Source organism: Cygnus atratus, chromosome 10 (genome assembly GCF_013377495.2).
Source record: "Cygnus atratus isolate AKBS03 ecotype Queensland, Australia chromosome 10, CAtr_DNAZoo_HiC_assembly, whole genome shotgun sequence".
NCBI lineage: Eukaryota > Metazoa > Chordata > Aves > Anseriformes > Anatidae > Cygnus > Cygnus atratus.
Window position 1 is genome coordinate 16,662,523 of NC_066371.1, and position 12,040 is coordinate 16,674,562.

Below are 12,040 nucleotides of genomic sequence, written 5' to 3' on the forward strand. Positions count from 1 at the left end.
GCAGTCAATGTAGTTGTTTACCAGGACAGCTCACAGCTGTAGAGATCAATGAATATGGGCAAGTGGGTAGTATTACTTTGTTTGCAGTATTATTTGCAGTTTTGTTCATCAACCTCCTTCCATATTCAGAGCTTCAGAACCTTTGGTTACTGCCAGAGGTGTGTTTCTAGTGCCAGAGGTAATCTCTAAAAAAATTTGCACCATTTGATCTCATGCAGTTGCTGACTAAAGACATTGAAAAATACAGTTGTCAATTCTTTGAAAAATGCTGATCACTTTTTAAAAATAATAACTGTATTCTTTGATCTGTAGTCTTACTCTCATCATCAAAACATACAAAATAGTTTAAATAAATGGAACTTAGTATTAGAACTGCCCAGAGTATGGAGTTGTCATGCAAAATGAACCAAGCTCACAAAATGAAATAACTGTTCGATGTGGTTGCATTTTATTCATTAGTAGCTCAAGCCTTTTACAACACTAGTTTCAGGGCTTTTCTTCTTAACTACTTCTAGTTAATGGTCTTTACCCGAGTAAATTTTATTCTGTGCACAGTGTCTTGTTTGCACTGAACTTCTGTATACTCTTCAACCCTCACTTCTACATATGGCTATAATAACGTGGAGATAATTTGCTCCCCCTTCATCAAATTCAAGGTCTACCAGTACTTCATAATGTTAATAGTGTCACAGCAATACAGTAGATTGAATCAGTGAATGGGCTGAGCTAACTGACGTGTAAACTGTAACAGTGTGTGTGGTCCTTCAGTATTTGGTTTCTTACAGTGTTGCATAACTAATATTTATTTTCCATGTAAGTAAAAGGCCCAGCCCAGCCTGAAGCACAGCACTGGCATTTCTTCTCTGTTCTGAGAATTGGATGCAGTTGGTAGGTGGATTGCAGGTCAGTCTGATCACATCTGGCATGTGAAATATTGGCACAAACTGAAGGCCCTTGTACAGCACTGAGAATGTGTGAATATGCAGCTCTTCCAACTGGGAGGAGGAAGAATCAGTTGCTTCAGTTTGTGTATATGAGTGTTAGCAGGTATAGATGATTTTGATTTATTGAGAAGGTAATAATAAGCGCTATTTTAAATCAAAGCACTACAATGAGACAATTATAAAGAAATCCAAGATACAGATTTGCTTTTTTTTTTTTTTTTTTTTAAGAACTGTTTTAGTTTTGTAATAAATAATGTATACAGAAGAATGGTTTCCTAATCAAATTAGCATAGGATATTTGTCTTGATGGAGATGGCTTGTGTGTAATTTATCTAATGAGGCCCAAAATCATATTTAAACTTGTGCAATTTTTTAGATTGCTACTCCCCGCCCCCCCAGTTGTCATTTACCAATTGTGGGCTCATTTCGATTAAAACTGAATTTCTGAAATACATAATTTTCATTAGATTTCCTAAAAGATGTATTAAATAAAATTAGATTCAGTTGTATTCGTGGCTCCTCATGCCAGTAGAACTTCCTGGGGAATTAGACTTTGAGCTCAGAGGTTGTATTTAAGAGTTACTTCTCAGTCTAAATGTCTGGCTATTTGCTAGTCCTTTCTGCTACTGTTTACTTCTGCTTCCTACAAGACTTGGAGTAGCTTGCTTGCCAAATGCACTTGCTGATTCTGTGTCATGTCAATGTGAACTCTAACAACCTTCTGGTGGAGATTTAAACACAACTCCAAGTATTCAATGCTTCAAGTATTGGGCAATCTGACAGGCAAACTCTACAGAATTACAGTGTAATGTGCTTCAGATATGCACAGTTTTGTACCTGCAGAAGAGCTGCATGTTGGCAATTCAGACTTTCCAAGTTCTGTCCCTGGTATTTTACAACAAGGATAGAGCGAGACCATGTGAAACAGGGAATTTTGTTGTCAAGTCCTGCCTTTGTTTGTTTCATTCTTAGCCAGTTTTTTTTCCCTGCCTTGTAAAGCTATCTTGAAGATCCAAAATAACATTGGGATACAGGGTTCTTTCATTTATAGGAGGTGTACCAAGGCATTAGTTCATGGTGTAATTAGTTATGTGTGTGAAGCATTTGTTTCTTGGATAGAATGAAGTGTAGAGTTCACTGTGTGTTTTTGAATTTGACATTGTATGATGATCTGGGTGTGCAATTATGTTTTTAATGGTGATTTTAATATGTTTATATGATGAGGAAAATATTTGTAATTAAGAACATAAGAAGTGACTTAATGGCTTAGAATAACAGCTCCTCTAGCAGTGTACGGTGTGTCCTGCAATAGCAAGGGCTGTTTACAGAGCACAGATGTCTGGTTACTTCTTTCATTAGACTCATTCCAGAGTCGGCCATTTGCAGTTGTTGTATTAAAGACGCTTAAGGATAGATCTCTGCCTATTCCTTTTAATATCTTCTTGCCTGCCTGTTGTCGTGAGTGTAATTCCTTGTTGAATTTGCTGGTACACTCCTGATTTCCTCCTCCCATGGCATTAGGTTCCAAGGGTTAACTCCTTGCCATTGATGTATTTTACACCCATCTCCGACTTTTTTCACTGCATGCTCCGTAACTCGAGGGATCAGTTGGAGATTTGGTATATCATTTTTACATTCCTTCTCCACCTCCTTCGTAACTTTCTAAACCTCAATCTTATTCCCCTTGAACATCCTTCTCTCCAAAGAGCTCCAGACATTTTGGTCTCTCCTCGTATAGAAGCAACGCTGTCCTCTTAATCAGTTTTTATTCCATAAAACTCTCTCTGTAGCACCACTGTGTCGCCATTCAAACATGGGGACAAAAACTGCATGTTACTCAAAATATGGGCCCACCCATGGTTCTTTGTAGTGGCAAAATGACGTCCTTGGATTCCTTCTGAAGATGACGGATGCTTATAAGCTTTTGTGGCTGCCCCTGCACACTGATCTTTGGTAGTCTTGTGCTGCAAAGCTTTGACTGTGGTTTGTCTGAGCAAGGTGTTTTTCTGTACAATGAGGACCTAGAATAAACAAAAGGAAAGAGACAAGATGGAGCAGTAACAGTTGTATGACTTAAAGCAAAGATTTTCATTATAGTTCTCTGGCTAACTGCATTTGAAAGGTGTATTTTAGTAAAATCTTTCTTGCTGAATTTTACCAGACCGTTTTCTAGTGCCACTGCACACAGAAGTAATAGTTTTAACTTTCCAGGCAGTTGTAACAGTAAAATAAAAAAGCTTGTTGAAAATGGATCTGATCTGAGTTGAGAGCTGACTGGTGTCTGTTGATATTGGTGAAATGTCTTCCTAAAGGCTGAAGATGAGAATAGGATCTTCTGTTGAAGAACAGTTTCAGCATTGGTTGTGTTTATTTGCTGTTGCTGTGTTGGCAAATTACTTGGTTCACAGAAGCAACCATTCAAAAAATTTGCAGCTTGGGACTTACCACTTTCCTAGTTCTGTGGACCCTGCTTTTCTAGACTTTCGAAGAGTTGTCAGAGATGGCTGTTCTTTAGCTTCCTTTTTCCTCTTGGTGTATTTATGCAGGAGCTTAACGTACGTCAAGTGACATTATCTACTAACAAAGATAAATACGGAGTCCGGCTGAGAGCGGAACCAGATCACATGGTGCTTGGGAAGCGCCTGAAAGGCGCATTTAAACTTGTCATGGCTGCAATCAAAGAGCTGAAGAGTGAGCAGCTGGAAGAATTCCAGGAGACAGGTATATGGTGGTACAAACTGCTAAGCCATGACAAAATTGTCCAAAAAAAAAGAGATTTGGGATTTATCAGAAAAATCCAAGTAATTGCACTTGATTTATATATGTTAATCAAACAGATGCAAAAGTATCCTGTTCTAGATTTATGGAAACTTAAAGCTTACCTCCCAGCTATCATCTATATTACAGTTCATGTTAATGAGAAGAGGGTGTATGAGTTTTTTTATTTGTTTTTTAATCTATTTTTGTGAATGTAGAATTGAAGTGGTTGTGTATACTAATCTTACACTGTTCACTTGTTTAAGTTCTACTGTATGTCCAAAATGGAGTAAGGAATGAGTTTTTCTGTAAGACTGAGTCAAATTTGAACTGAGTATTTGTGTGACAGCTTTTATTCTGGAAGCGTGGCTTCAATTGCAGATTTACAAGCGGGTGTGAATTTTCCAGCTATATCTGTTCAGTTAACTGCTTGAATGTGAATTTTTTGTTTAGTTGAATATGCAGGTTATTTTTAAGTTCTGTTCTGTTTCATTCAAAGGGTATACAGAAAGTCTGCGTGTGAGCTGAGTTCTGCCTGCAGAAGTGTTAGTATGAAAAATCTGAATGAGAATCTGAATGTTCAGTGTATTCTACTAGCACTTAATTGTGGTTTAACTGTACGACAATTGTAATAAATTTCATTTATTTTAAGTCTGGAATTTGCTTTCAGCTTTTTATTTATTTATTTATTTTATTCTGATTGTAAGAGACACTCTTCATCTGCCTATTCTGCAGGCACCATTGTTGTAGAAGGACATGAACTTCATGAGGAAGATCTTCGTCTCATGTATACCTTTGATCAGGCTGCAGGAGGATCTGCCCAGTTTGAGGCACATTCCGATGCTCAGGTATTTTATTGTTTTTTTTTCTTATTCTTTGCTTTAAGGGAAGCATTCCTCTAAAAGTGAAACAGAATTGGTGAGGTGAGAAGCTGGGGTGGTTTTTTATCAGTTAGGCTCCTGGTATGTGGTATGTTATCTTCTCAGTTTTGGAGATGTTAAAGTACTCTCTTCAACCTGGTATTTTGTGAGGAGCACAGGAAGAATGCAACTGTGAGTTAATACTAGCTTGTTTCAAGTTTGTCACCTGTTCAACTCTTCTATGAATCCTTAGGTTTTAGTTCTGCTAGATGTTACCCCAGACCAGTCCATGGTGGATGAAGGAGTTGCCCGGGAAGTGATTAACCGCATTCAGAAGCTTCGCAAAAAGGTTAGGAAGCAATGGAATACGACAATTTACTTTTAAGCTCTTCTTGGGCAATACGTAGCAGAAACTGAGGTCGTTAATTAAAATAGACACAGACACACAGATTTCTAGGTTGGAAGAGACCTCAAGATCATCAAGTCCAACCTCCGACCTAACACTAAGTACTCCACTAAACCATATCGCTAAGCTCTACATCTAAACGTCTTTTAAAGACCTCCAGGGATGGTGACTCCACCACCTCCCTGGGCAGCCCGTTCCAATGCTTAATAACCCTTTCAGTAAAGAAGTACTTCCTAACATCCAACCTAAACCTCCCCTGTCGCAACTTTCGCCCATTCCCCCTCGTCCTGTCACCAGGCACGTGGGAGAACATACCAACCCCAATGTGAAGACCTGTATCATTTACCCCTGATCTCTTAACTTTGATCTGACATAAATGGCTTGAAATCATTTTTTTGTTTTGAATTTCCATATTTTAACTAACTAGAGTTGAATCTTGAGCTTACTATAGAATCACAGAACCATTAAGGTTGGAATCACAGAACCATTAAGGTTGGAAAAGACCTCCAAGATCATCTGGTCCAACCATCCCCCTACCACCACTATCACCCACTAAACCATGTCCCTAAGCACCAGGTCCATCCTTTTACTTAAACACCCCCAGGGATGGTGACTCCACCACATCCCTGGGCAACCCGTACCAATGCCTAAGGTTACTATATGTCATCAGTAGTGGATACACTTTTTTTTTTTAGAGTCCCTGTAGTTTTTCTCCCTTCAGCCACGTAGCAGTGGTTCATTCCCAGTTAACCAGCTCTTGGGCCTGCCTTCCTCCTGCCAAGTGCTGTGATCTGTTCTGTCTCAGTCCTGGTGTGTTACATCCGCTGGACTGGTGAAAGCCAAGACTTCTGAGCTTAGGACTGCTAAAAGAAACAGACTCGCCTCTTAGCAAATCGCAGGAGGCATTTCTGGCACCAACTGACATAAATGATTCCACTCTTAATTGTTCTCATCATACATATAAGTGATGCTGTCTGACCTTTATGTTAAAGCACTTTGAACCAATGTAACTTCTCTCTACAATAATAATCCAAAAAGAGGTGTGCTCAGTGCCTCCATTTTGTGCTCAGAAAGCTGGGTCACCAGGGAGATGATTACAGGTCTAAAAAGTCTTTATGTGGAGAGGACATTAATATGTAACTCTTGACAAACAATTTTAAAAGTTTCTGAACTTGCAAGTTTTTTGAAATAAACCCTCATATTTGGAGTTTTCCTACTCAGCAAACTTGGTGGCAATGGGCTAGAGACTGTATTAATCTTCATTAAGAGCATGCATGAAAAATGACAAACATATACTAAAATAGTCACCTTCCCCTTTCACGTTTCATTGTGTGTGTATGTATATGTATATATATATATATATCTTTCTAAAATTACGAAGAAATGCGGCCATGAAAAGTCTTAAGTTACTGGATGATTCATATTTATTTGTAATGACTTAAGTTTGTAACTTGTTTAAATGAATATCAAAATCCTTAGTCTCACTTATCACTGAACGTGATGCTAATATGCATTTACTCTGTCATTTTTTGATTCCCACTCCTGTTATCAAAGTAAATGACTAATAAAATTCTAGATATACAATAATTATTGTTGGGATGGCATTAGGGTACAAGGTTTTTTTTTTTCTTCCTTGAAACCATTTTCTTACTGAAACAGAATTTTGTTAGAATTCAGTATCAGTTTTCATTTCATTAAGGGGGAGAGTTAGTAAATGAATTTGTAAATGAGATATTTTGAGGAAAGTGTGCTTTTTAGTCGGTCATTATCTTTAGAAGATAGTGCCACCATGTTTCAAGCCTCTTCCTTTCCCTTCTGACAAAATAGTTGCTTTATTCTAGTATTTTTGGGGAAACTTCAAACAAATGTCTGGTAAATACCTAATACGTTTTTTTCTTCAACAAGTATCCTTCTTTTAGGCTTGCTGTCAATTAACAGTGTATTTGGTGTGTCCTACAGCGAAATCTGGTTCCTACAGATGAGATTACAGTGTACTACAGATCATATCCAGAAGGTGACTACTTGGATACTGTTATTAAGGAACATACAGATTTCATTCTTGCAACAATAAAGGCTGCCCTAAAACCTTACCCGGTGCCTACCTCAAAAGAAGTTCTCATCCAGGAAACCACCCAAGTAAGGAGAAAAAAGCATTGACTGCATAGTTCATTTTCCTATAAGCTTTTAACTGAAACAATTGTTTTGATTGCAGATAATTTGTATGTCAGTATTTGTGGGATAAAGGGGATATTATTTCATGTTTATGAATTTCCATGTTTTTCTTTTTGGTTTAAAAAAGAAAATAGGTGGGCTCTGTTGCTTGTCTATTATGTTTGGAAACGAAGCCACTTGGGTACTGAAGTAAATATGTTAATTGCAATTTGTGTAAGCTTAAAGTACTTTAGATAGTTATTTGTATTTGGATTAGTGCGTTGTTTAGAAAGCAAAAATATTGTTGTTCTGATTTCTTTAAGTTAATACGCTTTTGTATTTAGAAATTTTCTCCTTCGAAGCTAAATTTTGCATCTTGACTTAAGGCCAGCTACAGTTATTAATGTTTGAGGATGCTTTGTTTTTTTTTTCTTCCTGAAGTTCAACCTTTTGTAACAATGCAGTTTTGCAGATTGGCTTATTCGTTCATCACCAGGTTTGAACTTTCCTTTGTTTTCTTTGACTGTTTCTTCTGACGTTTTAAGAATACTCTTTGGTTTTATGCAAACTCACTGTGTTCACTCATGCCTATCAGAATTATGGGTGAAACAGGTTCTTTAATCTAAATGTCATGCTAACCCAGGAAGACAAGAACTTATGATATATTAGTTCTTGCAATGTGGTTTACAAAATGGGTAGGTCTATGAGAATAGCTGAAAAGAAGGCACGCTTTGTCTGTCCTACTGACAGCATGTGTAAGGGAAACATTTTATATTAATTAAATTTTTGAAGTTGGATGGATTTGAAACAAAAGTGTGTTTGGCCTTTTTCAAAATGAGTAGTTTCATCTAGAGACAAACACAGAGGAAGAAAAACATTGTAAAAGTAGAGAATATGGTGTCTGGAAAATTTTGCTGTTTCTTCTAGGTACTTACCTGATTGTGATGCTGTTGATGGACAGCTTAAATCAACACCAAATATAATTCAGAATGTAAAAGTAGCTGCAGAAATGTGTAGTGCTGGGAAACACTTGTCTGGTAGCCTACATCTGAGATTGTGTGGTTTGTTCGCTTTGTTGTTGGTCACTACATCTTTCTGTGAAGGCTTCCATGCCTGTGCAAGTATGTCTTCTCCACCCACCTCCCCATTATTTGTCTGCTTTTTAAATCTTAATTTAGCAGATTCTAGTGCAGAAGAACATTGTGGGTAGCCAAACAAGGAGTCTGTTAGTTTTAAATAATGCTCTTTATGTAACAATGAAATCTTGCCCTGACAGAAGGTGCTGATTATTAGGGATATAATTGATAGCTGTTGCCTGGATATCAGCAAAAACAGACATCCATTTAGATTTTGGAATGATGAGCAGTATGTAAACCAGAGAGGTCTGTGGATCAGAATACACATTTGCACAAATACTGGATTGCTGAGTGGGGAAAACCTGCAGAATTTTACCTGAAGTAACACACTTCTGTGTGGCTGTTGCAATTGTTGAGTAGGTTTATGGACAGGTGATGATCATCTTGCGGTGGCCATAGAGCTGAGAGTTCCTGCCTGCTAGCTTAAAGTCTCGGGCTTGTTTTTTGTTTTCCTGCTTTTCCCCCAAACAAGAACATGAGCTGTGACTCACTGCCAGTTCTGCATACCGAAGTTAAGCACTATATCTGAAGTAAAGATGAACTTTGCAAGTAAATTCCCATTTGTTTTTAGCATAGGTTAAGGAGTCTCAATTACCACAAAGTACCTCCCTGCAGAGTTCAGCTGTGGTCTTTGCCAGGTGGGGAGCTTTCTGCACCTTTAAATGGCTGTGTTTACAGACTTGATGGGCTTCTGACTTATTAGTCAGATATTTAGTATTTAAAAGAGAGGTTGCAGGCAGAAACAGATGATTGGGGTTTTAGTGCAGCTGTGAATTTTTCCTCAGAAGTCTTGCTTTCCAGGACTGTAGAGGTTGATTGCTCAGGGCAGATGTTTCATGCTCTGTTCTCTGTTCTGCTGCGACTAGCTTGTCACAGCAACAGCAGTGAATAAAAATACCTGAAATGAAAAAGCTTTTCTAAAGAAGTTCTTTCAGGGTAGAAGTTTGGCCCTTTGTGGAGAGTTAAAATAGCTGCAGCGATGTGCAGTGGATTTGCAGGTCAGTGCATCAGACCCGACCATGCTTGGTGGGTTTTCTTGGTCATACCTGCGCACGCATTTTGTACTAGCACTTTCAGGCATAAAGGCTTTGCATTGAAACTGAATTATGTGTTGACTGTCTTCTGTTGATGGGGGTGGATAAGCAGCACTGAAGTGGAAAATGTTTTACAAGGACCATTGTGGGCTTTCAGGTACAAAAGCAGGTGCAAGGTGAAAGACCCAAGTGTGTAATGCTGCAAGTGAGTTCCTAAGTTAGAGCAGTTCTGGCAGGGCCACTGCAGTAAACCTCTAGAAGTTATTAAAAGGACTAATGGAAATCTGTGTGATGCTAAATATGTATGAAGACTAGGACAAAAATGAAAAGCAGTCTATTTATTATGGAAGCATTTTGGTTACATTAAAGGGTTAGTGTTTCTGTGAAAGTATCCTGGATCAATTTTATATAAAGACCATTAATTATGAGTTCCTGTCCCATGGGCTTGCTCTGAGAGACAGCTAGAAACTTTAGCTGTTTTTTTCAGAAAATATTGGGAGGGAAAAGCAGCTTCTTGTAAAGTGATTTTTTTAGTTGCTGGTAAAAGTAGGTAAGCACAAAACAAGATGTGCTGCTCCATCAGTCTTTCTCTAGGTTGCAGTAGGAGCTCAGCGCTGAGTGGCATTTCTATGTTTGCACTCTATTTAAGAAAAAGGTTTTAAATAGCAACATACTACCAGTTGTTTATCTAAGTGACTTCTGAATGACACCTGTTTCATTATGTATTTAAACTTAGGTGATCACTTAGAGTGCTGTTCTCATGAAAATTGATATAAGTTCAAGAGGAATACCAACCTGTACTTAGTTCAGGAAGAGAACTGGGCTTGAGAAAACATGGTCTTAACAAAGCTATGGTTTAAGGCCTGTAAAAAATACATTTGTTTCTGCAGTAGACTTAATATCAGGACAACTTGTAGCCCTGGCTGTTGTCTGTAGCCAGTGCAGGCAGATGAAAGTTTCAGCAGACAACTTGAGAGCAGCATCCTGTGTTCAGATACTCTGAATTACCTCTGGAAGAGCCTTCATCATTTAAGTATATTCATTTTGGGGGTAGATTTTGAGAGACTACAGTCACACTGAGGCAGTTTATTCTACTCTTTTTTTCACACGTTAAAGGCTGATTCATCTTTAATTTAAATTAAAGATAAATTCATATTTGGAGCACTGTTTCTGAAGGAAGAAGTGGCAAAATCTACTGTTTTATTAAAATATGAGTGATGTTTAGTATAAAAAAGACAAAAATATTAATGACATTTGAAGAAAAAAAATCAGTAAAACAATATGTAAGCAGTGTATGTATTTTTTTTAGCTGAAGGGATCAGAACTACAGCTTACACTTGTCAGAGGTGGTGTGTGCCAGTGTGTTGGTCCAGCCTGTGCCTATGTCAACCTCAAAGTTTGTGCTAATGGGACAGAGCAAGGTAGGAATGTACCCGTTTTGATTTGTCTGTGGTGGTGTGTTAAAAGACTGTTCAGAAAACGGGGTGAGGAATGTTGATGCCAAGAAGTTGTTTGAAGGATGCTCCCTTTCAAAGCAGCTTTAAATAGCTCTTCAAAATAAGTTTATTAAAAGAAAAAAAAAAAGTCATATGTTAAACTTGTGTGTATTCACCCAGGCTCAGAGTATGTCCCTTGAGAATTTTGAATTCTTTATGTAGTAATATGTAGGAGATGCCTTTCTGTGGACCAGATACTATTTTTGGAAAAAAAAAAAAATGCTAAGTATAGAACTGAAAAGAATACTTAAACTAGAGAATAAACTTTTGGATAGTCAAAAGTACATTATACAAGTCAGTGTAGTGATATTATTAAAAGTATTACAAGGTTGAGTTATATATTAAAATGAGAACAAACTAAATGTACTCTGGAATTTTTTTCTTAAATTTGTTTACAATTTTTTGTCAGTGCAATTATGCTTTATAACATGTTTGTATTAATGAAGATAACTAACCTGGTGAACATCTTGGCGTACAGTCTGCCACTTTTTAATCAATGTAATACTGGATTATAATTCAGCAACAATAACTTTGTTAATAAAAAAAAATATAACTCTAAATCTGCAATACATTTGAGTCAGTTTTCCTGTTTTCTTCTCTCTTTCCCTCCGTCTACAAAAATTTCTGGAAGTATGTAGAGTTGTCAGTTTTAAATTAGCTTAGTAATTTGCTGGAAGTCATTAGAAAAACTCATTAGAAAATCATTGAAATTCATGTTTTTCCAAACTGTATCTTAATTTCATAATTTCTGTTTTAGATGGTGTGTTGCTGTTGGAAAATCCAAAAGGAGATAATACCTTGAACTTCACTGGACTTGTAGATGCTGTCTCCTGCATTTTTGGTCTTAAAAATTCAAAACTGACAGTTTTTAATGGAAAAACAGGTAAATAGAGTATGACAAGGAAAATTGAGTCTTCCTAGCAGCAGCTAGGAGTTATTTACTGTACAATTTACACACACACACACACACACAAAATTGACAGGAAAATGCTCAAGGAAATATTCTGCTTTATAATACTTAACTTATGAGACTGTGTTTATAGTCACATTAGAATGTTTCCAAAATCTGCTGCTAAAATGATGCTTATCTCTTCTGTTAACCTATTTCTTTAGCAGCTTTCATCAGGACAAAATCTGATTTATTTCATAAGATGTCTCTATCGGGTCCAGGCTATGCTATATGTTGATGGCAAGCTGTCATCAACTTTTGCATGATTTCATTTTTTTCCCAATGCCTCAGTGGGCAGGGTGAGAAC

General features: G+C 37.3%; 1 protein-coding gene across 1 annotated transcript in view; it reads left to right on the forward strand.

Moving 5' to 3' along the window:
* IARS1 (isoleucyl-tRNA synthetase 1) overlaps positions 1 to 12,040 on the forward strand; it is a 105,792-nt gene that overhangs the window by 81,441 nt on the left and 12,311 nt on the right. The window contains exons 27-32 of the mRNA XM_035558434.2: positions 3,491 to 3,665; positions 4,437 to 4,549; positions 4,815 to 4,910; positions 6,927 to 7,103; positions 10,598 to 10,709; positions 11,542 to 11,667. Coding sequence (XP_035414327.1) covers positions 3,491 to 3,665; positions 4,437 to 4,549; positions 4,815 to 4,910; positions 6,927 to 7,103; positions 10,598 to 10,709; positions 11,542 to 11,667 — 799 coding nt within the window. The remainder of the gene's footprint in view (positions 1 to 3,490; positions 3,666 to 4,436; positions 4,550 to 4,814; positions 4,911 to 6,926; positions 7,104 to 10,597; positions 10,710 to 11,541; positions 11,668 to 12,040) is intronic.